The sequence below is a fragment of the Lytechinus pictus genome, chromosome 7 (assembly GCF_037042905.1).
Source record: "Lytechinus pictus isolate F3 Inbred chromosome 7, Lp3.0, whole genome shotgun sequence".
Lineage (NCBI taxonomy): Eukaryota > Metazoa > Echinodermata > Echinoidea > Temnopleuroida > Toxopneustidae > Lytechinus > Lytechinus pictus.
The window spans coordinates 7,357,509-7,375,975 of NC_087251.1; the positions used below are offsets into that span (position 1 = coordinate 7,357,509).

General features: G+C 33.2%; 1 protein-coding gene across 1 annotated transcript; it reads right to left on the reverse strand.

Annotated features, from left to right (window-relative positions):
* Nucleotides 1-863: 863 nt before the first annotated feature.
* LOC129266059 (organic solute transporter subunit alpha-like) lies at nucleotides 864-15,271 on the reverse strand. The gene is made up of 7 exons (XM_054903938.2): nucleotides 14,945-15,271; nucleotides 10,887-11,056; nucleotides 7,526-7,599; nucleotides 6,384-6,548; nucleotides 4,179-4,290; nucleotides 3,139-3,391; nucleotides 864-2,422 (listed from the first exon to the last, which is right to left on the reverse strand). The coding sequence occupies exons 1-7, from the start codon at nucleotides 15,006-15,008 to the stop codon at nucleotides 2,028-2,030; spliced, it is 1,233 nt and encodes a 410-aa protein (XP_054759913.1). The 5' UTR covers nucleotides 15,009-15,271; the 3' UTR covers nucleotides 864-2,027.
* Nucleotides 15,272-18,467: the final 3,196 nt, after the last annotated feature.

The window sequence follows — 18,467 nt, forward strand, 5'->3', positions numbered from 1 at the left end:
GTTCCTTCACGACTATTTCGATAAAGGATTCAATATTAAAATTCAATAACTTCGATATTTCTTATCAGATTTTGATGAAATTTTCAGCATTTTGCTTTGTGAATTTTACTCTATTTATTTAGATATAAATATTTTCAACCCGGAGTACCCCTTTAAAATAAAAAAAAGTGAAAAGATGAAGTAGAAATTATACCATAATATAGAGCCTGAGCATTAGATCAAGTAGCTATTAGACCAAATGCCCTAATGCTCAGGTGGTAGACAATCTGATAAGTAATCCAACTACGTGAATACAAGTGGATATCTCAAAGTCTCAGAACCATACAGTCTTTTTTATGATTCTGTTTTTATTATATAACAAATTGAAGTAAATCACAAAATTTACAAATGATTATTAGGTGATATCAAATCACATATTGTCATCCAGATAACTGATTAGAGGTTGTAATTTTCAGGTTCCTATTTGACACTACATTTCCCATTTTGTAAATTGCTCCCTAAAAGGGCTGTTACATGCGTGTTATTGTACTGAGTGGCCCGCCTTTTTCTGCTTCAATCATATTTCTTGGAAACAAGAATCCCATTCTTGATATCAGTTATTGCATTTGCTAACAAACAGAAAGAAAAATCAAAGGAGTCACATTCTTTATAAGATGAATAATTTGTTGTTGTGAAAAAGTGCTATTGTGACATCGAGAAATATGTTTAGATGAAACATTCAGATGTAACAGGCAGTCCCTTTACGAGTGCAATCTCTATACACACTTTATCTCAGGTGATCAACCTGCACTATATAATATATGTCCCTATGTCTTAGTATATTGCCTTACAAGTCACAAAGGAGTTTTCTTTCTTTCTTTTTTAGCTTAGACATATCAACGAAACATAACTGAACCGCTGATTTATAAATTTGGATACCGTATAGGCCTGATAACCCGTAGGGAAAATATTAGAATACAATCATGAAATGGGGAATAAAGTTCAAGATCAAATTTTGAAAAGAACCATGACGGATACTTGATACAATACCTCTTGGAGAATTTATTGTATATCAAATTGTTTTAAAGACTGTGTAAAGCTTGGTAAAGGATAAATAATGTTTCTTATGCTCCTGTAGAATTCAAAATTCCAATGATTCCAATCTAACACACGAGATAGTGGCCGCTGAAACGCCTTTCAACGGCTTTTTCTGTACCCCCCCCTCCAAAAAAAAAAAAAAAACATTAAAACCTATTTCCATATCCACCTTCTCTCGGAAAGTGGTGAATTCGTCTGAAGACGGCCAATCATGAAGACAGCTCTGGATATATACTTTTTAAAGGTTAGCAGCTCTGGGGTCAATTCAATTTATGCATGTATCCATGTAATAGCTTCCAGTGCCTGTGTATGATTGAGTACCCACCTTAAGACTGCATGGTTCCACTGCGGGTGACACTTATGTTTCATCATGGACCTATTTGTAATAGGTCCATGGTTTCATACAGTGGGTCTGCATGTGGTTGGTCTCGTGTTGTGGGTGCTCAAGCATGCAAACATGGTATATTTATGTATATTTATTTTATTAATATATATATTTACATGTATTATTTTGACGTATTTATAGTTTGTGATTGATTATTCTTTGTTCCTATATGCACTTTTTTATAGGAGTCTGATGATAATTTTTGTGTTTTTTAATTGAATATGACAATAAAAAAAATTGAATTGAATTGAAATGTCTTAACTTTTCTTAAAATTTGACCCTTTGAGCATTTAGATTACAATTTAGTAATTGGGTATCAAAAAGTAACAAGGTTTATATCCTAAAAATGTCAGCCCATTCTACGAATGAAAAGTGTTTATATAAAGAAAAAAATATCCAACTAAAAAATCAATGGACATCGTCTATACATTCTGCCTTGACAAACATGGGAATGATGATTTGCATCATAGTCTCTGTTGGCGATGATACGAATGAAAAGATCTGTCGCTTTTATCCAGCCTGAGGATGTTGAAATGTAACTCCTATAATTTTGCTGGTTCTATTATTAGCTGATTGTATGTCGCCGACCATGTCTCGTGCTTGTCGTGAATTTTCTCTCAAAGTTTGTTGAAAATTGGTCAAACCTTGTCTCTGCCTGCTCAGGTTCTTCATCAATGGTTGATAATTCAGCAGGCTGACAGAAGTCGATGTCCATATCACCAGAACCAATGACAGTCTTAGCACGTGTACGACCAACATCGATACTCGTGATCGACGGACGTGGAATTAACTGGCGATCAGGTCGTCGAGGTGTTATTCCGATAGGATGGATGGAAATGATGTTTATGAAGGGCGCCGATGATACATTTCCAACAACATTACCTTCGCTTCGTCTATAATAGTATAGGATAAATGGAAATAGGATCCCGGCTTCCAAGATGAATAGTATACACTGCATGACTGGAAAAAGACGAACAAGAACATTAATTTGATAATGAATTTATAATCTTGAAAACTACAATGAGTCTTCGTTTGGTAGAAAAGTTTATCTATTAACTTTAATTTTCTTAATCTATTCCGTTTAATTCAATTCAATTCCATGTGGAAAAGGGGTCGGAGAAGTTAAGCCCTACCATTAAATATTATGGAATTAATGTGTTGATTTTTTTAAATCTTATTTTATATAAAGCGTTGTACTGGCATGTTTTATTTCACTGGCGTAGAGATGGGGTGGGGGCTTTACCCATGTCCCCCTTCCCCTATTTGACTCAGCTCAGAGAAAAGGGAGAAAACAAGAAGAAAGGGTAATGAAAAGTGAAAAATCTTTATCTGGATATTATGTAAAAATCTATCTAAAAATTCGTTGTTTGTATTAAAAGTCCTGTCTTGCTCGTTCGCTTCGCTCGCTCTCAACTTTGTATAATTTTTACCCCATAAGTCATCTCTGCATGCCCCCTTAAAAGTTTGAGTTCTTTGCGCTACTTTTTTAGTTATATTTAGACCTTATTCAATTCCTTATATTGATAAGACTTAAAATTAAAATTCCAGCTTATTCAAATCAATCAATCATGCAATATATCACAATAATTTGAAAAGGAAGAAATATTACATGGGGTTTTGGGAGAGGGTAGACTGAAGTAATACGGAGTGAAGATAAATAGTGAAGGAATACTTACAATTGGCTCTTGCCTGATTAGAGAAAGGAAAGGTACATTCTAACAATCGGAATCTCATGATTAGACTAAGTAATGCCGGTTGAATGTTACAGATCACAATACCAAGTTTGATAAAAGTAAACTTAGTCCTGACATGGAACGGCTGAAGAAACCTAGTAGAAGCTATGTAAATCATATTTAATGCCATCATTGCAATCACTGATGAAAATATGGTCGTGGTATTTACAATCGCAAGTGGTCTATCTGAAGCCATCTGTATAAGAAGAACACAGGAGGAGCATGTTTCATACTTATCGGGTCTGTAATCTGCATACATTTTTAAAAGTGTAATGATAATGACTCTTGCAGTTATTCCGTATACATTATTCTGACTTGATTTATTACTAAAATTAATGTGTGTCTTTGATTTCCTGCAGTAATAAATGGGACTAGTACTAGGCCTATATGAGACTATATAGCGTCTCATCATACGTCAGCTTCACTCTTAAAAATGTTGGGCAACACACTGTTCACACAATAATTATTGGTTAAAACGTTATTCAATTCTTGGTAGTTTTAAACCAATAATGCTTTTGGATGAAAACTATACAGTATTGGTTGAAAACCACAAAGAGTCGAATATTTTTTGTCACAACTAATTGTTGTGTGGACAGTATGTTGCCAAACATTTTAAAATTGTACGAAATGCTATGCACTACACCTCAAATTAATTATTCAAAAAGTATAAGAGATCTTTATGAAGCAAATACTTGATCGGGACCTGATCAAAGATTGTGCATGAATGGATTCGAAAGAAGATATGTGATCCATAAGAAAATGTGCATGAAGTACAAATCACCATTCATATAAATTATTGGAAATTAATTGAGGAATACATCCTCTCATGCGCCGGATACTCTTATAAAAATTATTAATTTTCTTCGATTGACTGTTTCATTTTTCGATCGGGAATTTTAACACAATACTTCTATATATTTACTTAAATATGAAAAGGCCTACTCATACGGGAAAGAATGAAATTTAAGACGGGACTAAAATACCTTATCAGTTAAGTAGACAGCATCTAACCATATGATTACTCCAATGAATGATGTAACTGGTTTGAAGATGGCCACTTGTAAGACAGCGATTTTCAACCATTTGAAACTGCGCCTGTAGTTAAGGTAGATGAAAAGTGTATTTAACGTTAACACATGCAGAGTACTGTCATCTCCATCTTGAAATATATTTTCTTCTGATCGGAATCGTTCAACATCTCAATTGGATCCAGATAAATAATGGGGGGGGGGGTAAACGTTTTCTATAATGTGTAATCTGCGAGGTAGTATAAGGTCTGTTTTTTTTCTTCAAAGATCAAAGCAAGCAAGCTTTACAAAATATACAGTACACTCTAAAGACAAAGAGGGCGGATAGGGTCGTAAAAGTACCAAAAGAGACAAGATTTCCACGCGTTTCAACAAAATAATGATGTTACTCCTCACCCCTGTTTTCATTGGTGATTTAACCCTTTCCACCCTTCCACGTTTAGAGTTTCTCACGTTCGCATTTTGCATTTAATGAGATATAAACTCCTAAAAAAAAATTGGAAATCTGACTTTGATCGATAATCCCTCCTCGGTCTTAGTGAATTATTATTATGCGTAATTGATACCAATGAATAGATCATTAAACAATTTCTTTAAAATGATTCCCTACATGATAATGATTATGGTTCACATCAGGGGCCGCGGAAGCGGGGGGGGGGGGCTGGGGCCCCCCCACTTTTTTCCAAAACCGTGCACAAAATCGTAAAAATGACCATATGATTGTGATTTTTTGCATGGTCAGCCCCCCCCCCCCACTTTGAAAACCGTTCTGCGGCCCCTGCACATGGAGGTGCAGTGCCTTGAAATGTGGGGCAAGTTCGAAATTCAAAAGTTGCAAAATGACAGAATATTGAAAGTCTCTGTTTTTTTTTTCCGCATTGATGTGTGAGTTTCTCAGCGGTTTCTTTTGTTTTCATGCAACATTAACATGGAATCAATCATACCTTTGCACAAGCAAGTACATAACTAACAAACAAACAAACATGCATGGGTATTTCAAACCACGACTCAAGCCATGTTAACTCACAGAACCATCACTACATAAACCACAATAAAACATCAAAAATGAAGAAGCATTGTCTTGATTTGAATGGATTTTCATCTCTGTTGACACTGACAAAAGAATCATGTTCTTTATTGACCCTTCATGACTATTTCTGCTAGTTTTGTTGCTTTTCAAACCAGATCTCATCCAACGTTTTTGAATCCTACTCTTTTCGTGATGGCATGATCATAACAAGCATGATATCATTTTAAAGAAAATTAAATGATCTTTTGAATGATATCTAATAAACATTGTGTAAAATTGGGAATTAGGAGAAATTAATGGCCAAAATCAGATTTCCAAACTTTTTTGAGGGGTATATATCATATTCACAAGCATTAGACCTATATATGGCGTTTAAATTATCTCGTTTTCAATTCAATATAGATTGAAATACTTTAGTTTGCGCTTCATATTGCGTAATCTTTTTTTTTTTTTTAAGCGATGAAAAATAAATGAATCTGAATGTGAAATAAATCAATTTGAATATAAAATTATGATTGATTTCTTTTTTTTGGCGGGGGTAAAAGACTCAGCTAGCGCTTCACGCTCGCATTATTGGTTCAGTGATTTACGTACGATATCCTGTTCATCTAACATTGCTTGAAATGCAAAATTTCGGGTCAGTATAAGCAAAACAAATTTCTTCTAGGTCGCTTCGCTCCCTCGCAATATGAACCCCCACATTTCCCATTAAATCATGTGCCACCTTTAAAAATCCATGGACCAGCCCTTGGTGTTAGTGCATTGCCTTACAAAAAATAATTATATGGATAAACAATATTTTAAAAAATCAATGAAACAAACAAGCAAGTTCAATTCAATGAAAACACTGACAAACAATGAGTCAAGTATATCAATTTTTCAGATATATGTAATTGTAGATCTAAAAAAAACCTTTGAAAAAAAATATAAAAAAGTGGTAGTTGGTATAGAGATGTTCTAAAATGAAAGTATGATGGGTAAGGGTTTGCACCACTGCTCTGTAAACTGATTTAAAAGCACGTGTACTGATAGACACTTGTGCAACTGAATAGAGGAAAATGAAGGATGATTGTAAATTGTTGTTATGATTGTTGAGCTAAATAATAATCATATCCATATAGGGTATATACCTTGTTAATCTTTTCTCTGGTAAAAACAGACAGCAACATGTGAGTGGCGTGCTTGCTAAAGGGAAGGTGAAACGCTCGGCAGAAAAACGATACATCATTTTCTCATAGCCTCCATAGTAGTTCATAACGATGACCAGGAATTTAAACATTGTAAAGGAATAGCACCTGAAAAGAAAATCACAATCGATGTTGTTATTATTAATATTATTATTATTATTGCAAACAACATGACCTGGCCGCAAGCTTCATTTAAAGGACAGTCCATCATTGAGAGAGTATACTAATCGATAAGCAAAGCAAAATGGTGATGGGGGAGAAGTCCCTATCTTAAACTTCGCAATCCCTTTATACCATAATGAGAACAATATAAAATCAACATAAGGGAAGCGATCTGGAGCGATTCAAAATGCTAAAATTCACAACTCTTTTTTTAAAACCCACAGTAATTGCTGGGGGCATGTATCCACGACCCCCCCCCCCCCCCCATTATGAGACATAACCAATGGTCGCTTTTAAATCTAGTATAAGCCTATTTATTTCTTTGAAAATTGCTGTTTGATGTTTATATATTTATTTTCTAAAACATGATTATCAGATTAGATGTAGATTTACATAAAGTAATAATCCTAGTAAGAAAGGTCGGATCACCCGGAATTCCCATCGAATATAGGAATGATAACAGTTATTTTTAACGGTTTACTTAGCAAATTAATTAAAACTTAGGACCTCATTGTATGCGTTGATTGTGATGTTAAAAAATATTCATAGATGTCATAATGAAAAACAAAGAAGTATAATTGCCATTATAAAGAAATCTGTCAAAAAGATTTTGATAAGACTATTTTCATTTCGTATAAAATGAACCATTAAGCAATCATTCAGCTTTTCCATACTGTAGCCTTATTAATCTAGGAGGCCTCTCAACCCACCCCCCACCCGAAAAAAAATGAATTAATAGAACAAGACAAAGTACAATTACGATTAGATAAATAAGTATTAATTGAAAAAATATATATATATGCCTATTTTAGTTGATTATGATTGCAAAATGAATACTTTTACAGAAAGGAAGAGTTTCATATCCATAATCTATATGAATCTTAAAATCAGGCAACATTTTCAAAAGGGCAAGGTATACTTACAATGATGCTACTAAGTTACAAAAAGTTGCTGATACAGGCGAGTATACTCCAGGTAAAACAACACAACTCATCACCTGTATATATATATGGAAGATATAATAACAATGTAAAATGATTAAATAACGTTTTATTTAAAGTTGGGATGGCACCATGGTATCTTGATTGGAGAGAGAAAGAATACAGGCTACTGAAAAATATGGACTTTTTATACGGGATACATGCCGCATGCCCTTTTTATTTTGTAAAATTGTATTTGATTTGTATTACTTTATATTACTTTGTATTATGTTTTGAATGGAAATGGAATGAAGAATTGAATTGAATTGAATTGAATTGAATATTTATATTCTTCTTCGCGTCGTTGTTTTTGCCCTTTTTCTTGAAAATAATAGGGAGTGTTTGCCCCTTCTGCCTCCCCCCCCCCTGTGGCCAGAGCCGCAATTGAATTGAATTGAATTGAATTTATTACCAAATATCACTGTCAGGTACAATTACAAGGAATAGTACATCACATATAAACAAAACATTTGGTAATTGGAGTTAACATAATAGCAAGAGGCTAATCGAGGTTAACCTCAAATAATGTCATTATAATAGTTCAAACAATAAATTTAACTAAATCTCAATATTGTACATCAAATTCAGTACTAATTCTACTTATTACTGTTGCAGAAAATTTCGATCATTTTCAGTGAACATATTTACACTATTTACAAGAAAAAAATATCTTAATTATTCACAAAATCTTTATATAGAATTATTTGTTTTCAGGCAGTATTTTACCATACGAAATTAATTATAATCTTCCAGTAGCATTAATTTTAACGATTTGCTAAATATCTTACAACTGGGGGTGTTTCTAATATTACTTGGCAGATGATTCCATAAAGTAGGACCAGGAAATGAAATTGATTGTTTTCCCAAATTGGTATTATTTTTGTCAAGATTAACATTTCGCTTTTCTCTATTTCTTGTATTGTAAGGATGGTCTATAAATGAAAAATAATCAATAAAACTATGCGGCAACCGATTATTAATTAAATCGTGCATAAATACTCCTATCAAATATTGGTATTGTTTGAAAATATCGAGAATATTTAGATCATTAAATAAAGGAGCAGAGTGATAAGTATGATGGTTGAACGTCATTATTCTAGCTATTCGTTTTTTGAAGTAATAATATAGGGTTCAGGGTTGTTTTGCACGTCCCACCCCATACTTCCAGACCATACGTTTATATGTGGTAAAATAAATGAGTTGTATAACATAACTAAGATTCTCTTTGTTACATAATTCCTCAATCTATAAAGTATTCCATTTTTTTGCTTAGCAACAATGTCAACCTGTTTCTTCCATGTAAGGTTTTTGTCAATACATATACCAAGAAATAGTGTTGATTCAACCAGTGACAATTGTCCTTATATCAAAATATTTTTCCGTCTATTTTTAAACAACATATATTTGATTTTCGTAACATTGATTGTCAATTTGTTGGCATTGCACCATGCTATTATATTGTTTAAATTGAGACTAATTTCTGATAAATCAATATGTTGTTCATTACAATTGAAAGTATGAAATAAATTTGAGTCATCCGCAAAAAGACGGAAATTGAAATAATTTAATGAGTTTGCCAGATCGTTTATATACAACAAGAACAAAGTTGGACCCAAAACTGATCCTTGTGGAATACCGCATGAAATCGACCTGTATTCGGAATTTACACCATCATAATTAACAAATTGCTTTATGTTTCGTAAATAATCATTAAACCATTCTACTGCCTTACCACGAATGCCATAGTGTTCTAGTTTCTTAATGAGAATAGAATGATTAATCGTATCAAAAGCTTTAGCAAAATCGATGAATATTCCTACTGTCACCTTTCCTTCATCAGTATATCTTGTAATTTAATTAATCAGATTTATCAGTGAAAGTGTCGTACTGTATCCATTTCTAAAACCATATTGGTGTTTATACAATATTTCATTCTTTTTTATAAATTTCATCAATCGTGCATTCACTAGTTTTTCAAATATTTTGCTAATCGCGGGTAAAATCGATATTGGTCTATAATTTCCAGGTAATTCTTTATCTCCCTTTTTTAATACTGGTATAACTCTTGCAACTTTTAATTTATCTGGAAAAATGCCTGTGGTAAATGATAGATTGAATATATGCGAAAGAGGTTTGCAAATACAATTCATAGCATATATCAACGGTCGAACTGATATGTCATCATAGCCACTTGCTTTAGATTGATCAAGAGTGTATAACATTTCTTTAACTTCTGAACTTGTTATTGGCAGGAAGAAAAATGTTTGACTAATGTATGGACCCATGAACTCTCGGTAATTAACATTTGGCTCCTCAATTTTCTCAGCTAGATTTTTCCCAATAGTAGAGAAATAATTGTTGAGTGAATTTGCTATATCAACAGATGAAGTAATTTCGGAAGGTTCATTTTCTTGGTTAACAACTAATTTGTTAATTTTTTAATTCAGATTCGAGCCACTATTTTTATTCAAAAGTTCATTGATATGACTCCAAGTTTTCTTTTAATCTTTTTGTCTGCTTCAAACTTATGTTCATAATGCATTTGCTTTGCTTTCCTTAAGACGGTTGATAACTGATTTCTGTATTTTTTATATTTATTCAAACAATCTTTATTATAATTTGATTTTATAACTTGAGAAAAAAGTTTGTGCTTTTTCGATATTGAACGCTTAATACATCGAGAAGTTCAGAATAAAGTGATATATGGGGAAATGCGATATTTACTCTTATAATGTTTGAGAGAAGTTTGTGACCAATAATGTTTGTAACACAGTTTTCTCTTCTCTTCGAAGTACAAAGAATCTCACTCATGTTTCGAATTCAAGGGCAAACAAACTTGAATATAACCATGTATCCCAAAAATTTCATTCTTTGATCCAAATTGAAAGGTTTAATCCATTTTGTTTTCCTTAATGTCATTTAATCTACGACACTGAAATGAATTTTTTAAAATTACACCTGCTTGTCTCCTTCCATTCTAACCTAATTTCTATTTCAAGGAGTTAAAAAAAGAATCGATTTGAATCTTTAGAACAGTTCTTTATTTCGATTTTTCTATACATCTCCACTTAACGCGCATAATGAATAATAATTACGAAGAACCAATTGCAACATATAGGGGGATTTATAATTTTTACAACTTTATCTTTCTTATTTGCTTAAAAATCATAACGCGTTTTATGATTTGATCACATAATTCGAAAGTCATTTAAATGTACAGTGATTTTCCATGAGATGAGACAAGTGAATGTTTATTTGATACGGGATTGTTTGACCATGGACCTACTAACATGGTTTGACTTACCGGCAAGACAGCAATCATCCACCATGTTGTTATACGATGATTGGAAACTGATGAAAGTTGGACCTTATTACTCAGAAAACATGCTGATTCAATTAAAAAGGCTACAAGTAAAACTGTCACTAACGTGCACGCGATAAGCAAAGTCAAGTTGACGGGCCTCTCCGAGATTCCTGAATTATAAAGGTTAAAAAGGGAAAAAATAAAAAATAGAGAACGGATAGGATGAACAGGTGAGATCATAATAAGAATTTAAAGTTTAATAAGGAAACAACTTTTCTAAACTGTTATAGTTATTAAAGCCTGCTTGACATTGTGACAGGGCATAATAAATCAGGATGTGATTTAAAAAATCGTTTTAGGAGTATATTTATTCATGAATAAGAAAGAACTTTTTAAGCATATTTATTAACCGCTAGTGCGATTTACAGCGCATATTGAAAAAGAATTTTATTTTTCCTGAAATCCTTAAATGAATCGAATTAACCATTTCACTACAACCATCATTGTCAATCTTTGTTATGATGATATTTCAATTTTGTGAACAAGGCAGGATATTGCATGGGCGCAGTGAGAATGTTGTTTGAACTCTGATTGGTATTGATATATATTGACCTGTTCCATGACTATATCAAATAACAAGATAAGGAATAAAGTAATGTTAAATCAATTCACTTGAAGCTTTCTAACGAGTAATTTTTGAACAACATATTAAAGGTCAAGTCTACCTCAGAAAAATGTTGATTTGAATCAATAGAGAAAAATCAGACAAGCACATTGCTGAAAATTTCATCAAAATCGGATGTAAATTAAGAAAGTTATGACATTTCAAAGTTTCGCTTATTTTTAACAAAATAGTTATATGAACGAGCCTGTTACATCCAAATGAGAGAGTCGATGATGTCACTCACTCACTATTTCTTTTGTTTTTTATTGTTTGAATTATACAATATTTCAATTTTTACGAATTTGACGATTAGGACCTCCTTGCCTGAAGCACAAAATGTTAAAATAATGGAATTCCACGTGTTCAGGGAGGAATGAAACTTCATTTCACATGACAATGACGAGAAAATCAAAATATTTCATATTTCATATGATAAAATACAAAAGAAATAGTGAGTGAGTGATGTCATCAGTTCCCTCATTTGCATACCGACCGAGATGTGCATATAACTGTTTTGTGAAATGAAGCGAAACTTTAAAATGTCATAACTTTCTTATTTTACATCCGATTTTGATGAAATTTTCAGTGTTATGCTCGTTGAATTTTTCTCTTTTTATTCAAATCAAGTTTTTGTTGAGGTGGACTTGTCCTTTAAGGGCAAGCAATTAATTCCAATCGCTCCCTCCCTCCATACATCAACATGGGGCTCTTCCCTTCCCGAGAGCATTCGCGATGCCCGAGTAAAAAAGAATATGAAAACATAAGAAACTCATCAAGAAACATAACATCAGTTCTTATGTTCCCTCAAGGAAATCAAGTCTTCTTATTCTGAAAGATGAAATAATCCACACTGATACTATAATCCACACTGATAATAAGTAGATATACTCTTGGGTTCGTTCTGCAGTGTTTGTAATGAGCCATTCACTATCAATTTGGGTTTCGTATCATTAAGGAAATGGGTCGCAGTACGTCCATGCTATCAATTATCAAGAGGGTCAACCCATTTTTGTCTGGATACTGTTTGATGAAAACTGTCTTATTTAAAGCATTTTCATCATTTGTATGATTAAGTCTAATGAATGATGATTAATGATAAATACTTTCTAGTGCAATTCGTATTTTGCTTTCTAAATACAAAATTCTTATATAATAGGTACTTTCAATGAAGTTTTATCGATTTCTAAATTCCTCATGTACTTTCACTCAAATAATAACAGTTTACAATTATAAAAACGTATGTAACATATAATTTAAATGCATATATAACCCCCCTTGATTTCTCGTAATTTCCGATACTTGTTCCTTTTGATTACTCAAATCATTCTCTATATTGTAATTATATTATAATGTAATAATGTTGACTTCATATTGTGTTGTAGACTATATCAAATAACAAGATAAGGAATAAAGTAATGTTAATCAATTCACTTGAAGCTTTCTAACGAGTAATTTTTGAACAACCTATTAAGGGCAAGCAATTAATTCCAATCGCCCCCTCCCTCCATACATCAACATGGGACTCTTCCCTTCCCGAGAGCATTCGCGATGCCCGAGTAAAAAAGAATATGAAAACACAAGAAACTCATCAAGAAACATAACATCAGTTCTAATGTTCCTTCAAGGAAATCAAGTCTTCTTATTATGAAAGATGAAATAATCCACACTGATAATAAGTAGACATACTCTTGGGTTCGTTCTGCAATGTTTGTAATGAGCCATTCACTATCAATTTGGGTTTCGTATCATTAGGAAATGGGTCGCAGTACGTCCATGTTACCAATTATCAAGAGGGTCAACCCATTTTTGTATGGATACTGTTTGATGAAAACTGTCTTATGTAAAGCGTTTTCATCATTTGTATGATTAAGTCTAATGAATGATGATTAATAATAAATACCTTCTAGTGCAATTCGTATTTTGCTTTTTAAATACAAACATTCTTATATCATGTATGTAATAAGTACTTTCAATGAAGTTTTATCAACTTCTAAATTCCTCATGTACTTTCACTCAAATAATAACAGTTTACAATTATAAAAACGTATGTAACCTATAAGTTAAAAAACGAAACCGAGATTAAGCGATGATTTATCGCAACTTAATCACAAATACAATAAACAAATGACCTACCAATGTAAAGCTTAGAATCTCCTCTTTCATCTGATATTACTTAAATTATTCCACATTCACGCATGAGTGAGCAAAACAATTTGAAGAAAGGATACAAAAAACTCATTTGGCGGGGGGTATCTGAATTTCAAAAAGAAAATCACATGCCTAAAAAGTTCAATATCTGCTCTTTTATTTGATACCTTAATCACAATCGAAACAATGCTTGTATTCCCATAATTTCATTAAATAAACGTTTTTTCACCGGTTTCCCACAGAAGCTATCGCATGGTTAACAAAAGATGCATGGCTGATCGTCAACAAAACGGAGTGTCAAGTGAGTTTGAACGCTAGCCTGTAGAACCTCTTAATTTTATGAAATTATTGAAATTCAAGCCTTATTTAAAATAACCAGAACTTTGTTATTTCTTGACTATTTTCTGTAATCGAGGTATCAAATTAAAGAGCAGATATTCAACTTTTTAAAAATGTGGTTTTCTTTTTGAAACCCAGATACAGCCCGCCAAATGACTTTTTGGTATCCCCTCTTCAAATTGTTTTTGCTAACTCATGCGTGAATGAGAAATAATCTAAGTAATTTCAGATGAAAGAGGAGATTCTAAGCTTTACAGTGGTAGGTCATTTGTCTATTTCATTTGTGATTAAGTTATGATAAATCATCGATAAATCTCAGTTTCGTTTTTTTTTGGGGACGCATTGTATAACTCCCCCCCCCCTTGATTTCTCGTAATTTGCGATAATTACTCAAATCATTCTCTATATTGTAATTATATTATAATGTAATAATGTTGACTTCATATTGTGTTGTATATAATGTGTTTTTATGATTGTTTTATGTATATAATTATGTTTTGTGCAGGGCCCTGGTTGACAACAGTGTGTCAATCACTGAACAGGCTACCCTGGGTAAAGAAGACGAATCAAATAAAAATAAGTTATCACAATTTCATTATGATGATATAGACGCATTTTGTTAAAAATGATGATAAAGTTTTATTTATATCTTACACAATTTTCAGTATACATGTGAAGTATTATATTTAACCAGAAGACTGTTTTCTTATTAATTGAAACTATAATCATTTGATCACTTTTATTTTCATATAACAGTTGTAATTACCACGTCAGAACAATTGCTTATAGCCAATGTATCAACGTATCCGCACAGATTTACGTCATGCCGTTGGTAATATATTTTTTTTATTCATTCAATGTACAGATATCTTAATCATCATCATTTATAGTACTTTACTGTTCTTACCTGCAAGATAATCACTCGTGCTTGGTATTCCACTAGAGTTCTCTAAACAGTCTAAGGAAGCCATCTTTATCTCAATTCTCCAGAGTATTAACCACACTAAACATATATTTGCGAAATTTAGTGATGAATAACATATCTGCTATGACTTTTGTTTGAATCCAATATGCTGATGATGATCAAGTAATTTTTTAGGAAACGATATTTCTCAAAGTTTATTATGTGACTTCTTAAGTTTTCAAGATTTCTTTAATAAACAGGATATTGATACGTTTATCGCAATACGTAATTATCGTAACATCGCTATGAAAAACCGCAATTTGTTGTGGTGAAGTGATTTTATCATACTAAATACAACGTGCAAGGCTGTCAATGATTAATTTAGGTGATTTTAATCACCTTGATCACGTTTTGTCCTTCCATAATTTGATAAGAAAGAATCAGAGTGTAACGTTCAAGGATAATCATTAGATAACGGTGATTGACTGGAAAATTAGGGAATTTTGATAGTGATAGAGTAAATAAACATCAATCAGTTTGATCAACTTCCTCAAATCCATGACTGAATCATACATTTTTAAAGACAAATCCAGCCGAACGCAATGAAATTGTTTAGACATCTCTTACGTGTTGATTTTGGCAACCCGAATCTTGTCTTAATTTAAACAGATTTGATTTCAAGAAATTAAATTTGTTTGCATGATTGATATACTAGAATACTGTAAATTTTGATATAAGCCTATTTTTATATTCTTTCAGGTTTTAACTGTTACGTACACTCTAAAAATGAAGTGATAAATTAGCACTTAAGTAGCTTGCATAGCAGGGGCGACGGAACCGGGGGGGGGGGGCAGGGGGCACTTGCCCCAAAAAATTCCCCATAGGAACAAATCTCCTTTTTCCAAAATGAAATACCCATTTGAAGTAAAACATAATACATTTTGGTTTAGAAAGTCACAATTATTTTTTGGGCTCGCGCTTCGCGCTTGCATCAATTATTATTAGGTATATATAAGGTATTATTAGGTATATATATATATATATATGTTCATGGTTTATACAAAGATGCATAGAATGTCCAATTCTCAGGTTGGAATATATCTCATTTTTGGCTCGTGTTTCGTGCTCGCATCAATTTTGGTATACTCACTCTGTTCCTAATGATTACAAAAAAGCTTAGTATTTCCAGTTTTCAGGTTAGAACATCCTAAATTTTCAGCTCGGGCATCGCGCTCTCATCATTCGAATGGTGAGATATGTATCATATTCATGAGTTACAGGCTCTTTTCTGGTCAGTACGTTAATTTCCGCTCGCGCTCGCGTTAATTCTTTAGTGATACACATATTTTTTTCATGATTACAAAAAATGCTCGGAATTCAATTTATTTTTCATTGCTTTTCATTCGCGCTCGCATTATCTCGCAAGGATAGCGCCATAATTGACCAAAGAGCGAGTTTTACAACTTCAGATTTGAATTTTTTTCCAAACTGCTCGCTCGCGGAAATACAAAACCTAAATATATATCTTATCAATCAGAAATCACTTTAAAATCACTGTGCTCAACTTAAATACTACAAAACACATAACTTCTTCACACAGATGATAATCTAATGGTAAAAATACATGTTTGCACCAAAATGCCCATTTTGACATATAAGTGCCCTTTTTTGGCTTTGCCCCCCCCCCCCAACGAAAATACGTTCCGCCGTCAGGGGGGGGGGGGGCAAGCGAAAACTTTTGTGTAAGGTGAGGTGGTAGTAGGCATGGACGTATAGGCACAGCTTTTTCAGGGGGGGCTGATTATCATTGCCCAAATATCAACTTCACAGTTTTTTATTTTCGAGCGAGCAAAGCGAGCGAACATTTTTTCAATTATTATTTAGCCTTTTTACATGATGTGAAACGTGCAGAAATTATACATTCGGTCATAAAATTACCAATACACGAGGTTATTTAGGCACCTCGCAGTCCTCGTTGCCCTGCATTTTGCAGCCCCCCCCCCCATACACGTTTGGATGTGTAGGTCTGGAAGTGCACTGAAGGTGGTAAAGGTTACCCAGGGGGTGCCAAATAAAACAGTTGGGATCTGGCTACCACTGATATTTTCTATCGGGCGATTGCACTTTATTGTCGAAATTAATTCTTTTTTTGTGTGTATCATTCCAAAAATGAAATGTATTGGATTTCTAATCAAGTGGTGATTGCAATGTTTATATTTAAATACTTTTTTATTCCTCTTTGAAGGTGTTTACATTATGTTCCAAATTCTGCTCATTTGGAGACGTTATAAAAGAGGTATTTGACATTGAAATCAGTTGTTTTTATGTATTGATTTGCATTTGTTTTATTTCCATATACACAGTTAAAACAAAAATAGATGCATCCATTCACTCATTAAAAAAATAAATATGAACGTGAAAATATATGATATATCACTATATAATAGGGGAAAATCACACACTCACTGGCAGGAATGTCAGAAGGTTGAGGGAATTGAAATTGGAGAAAGATAGGTGGACGAAGGGATCGGGAACATAGGATAGAAAGGGGGGACGGTAATAACCAGAGGAATGTGTAAGCAGGGGTATAGCTAGGCCTTTTCCAGGGGGGGGGGGGTGGAGGCCCTTGATTACCGACAGATATCAGTACCGATTACCGACGTCCGACGACCAATACTCATCTATGTCCAACCCATGGGCAGTTCCAGGATTTTCAAGGGGGGGGGGACAATTTTGTTTACAAAAATTTTGACAAGCCCCACCCCCAAAAGTCTTCTCTTTCACTTGCACGTGCCTAACAATTTACAAAAAATAATATAAAAATAATTGCGAGCGCGAAGCGCGAGCTGAATTAAAAAAAAAATAGACCTAAAACAATAAATTTTGTTCACTTAATTATGAGTAGGATGGATATCTTCCTTAATAAATTATGCGAGCGCGAAGTGCGAGCTAAATATTTTATTACTCCGACTTCAGAACTGGATATTCTAAGCACTTTTAGTAACCATGAACAAATTGGTTTCTAACTGAATAATTAATTGATGCGAACGCGAAGGGCGAGCTGAAAATTTGAGATATTCCCTTCTGAAAAGTGGACATTCTAAGCACCTTATTTTTAAAACTATGAACAAGATGGTAGTTAAAAACAATTAATTGGTGTGAGCGCGAAATGCGAGCTGAAATTTTTTGATATTTCGACCTGAAAACTTTACATTCTAAGCACCTCGGGGACAAGTTAACAAGTCATTTGACCTATAATTTTTTTTGTGTGTATCGCTCTTTTATTCTCCCCTCTCTCGCTCACTTTCCCTCACAAAAACGCACACATACACATCTCACTCTCACACACGCCTTTTTTCAACACACACACACTCACCCTTACACACACAAATGCATACAAAAAACAGTCTCCAGCTTATCTCTTCCCCCTTTCTCTCTTCCTCTTCCACATATCCTGTTCTTTCGCTCTCTCCATCTTTTTCCATAATATAATGATACACTTCTCACATTTGATTGTATCTGCTAA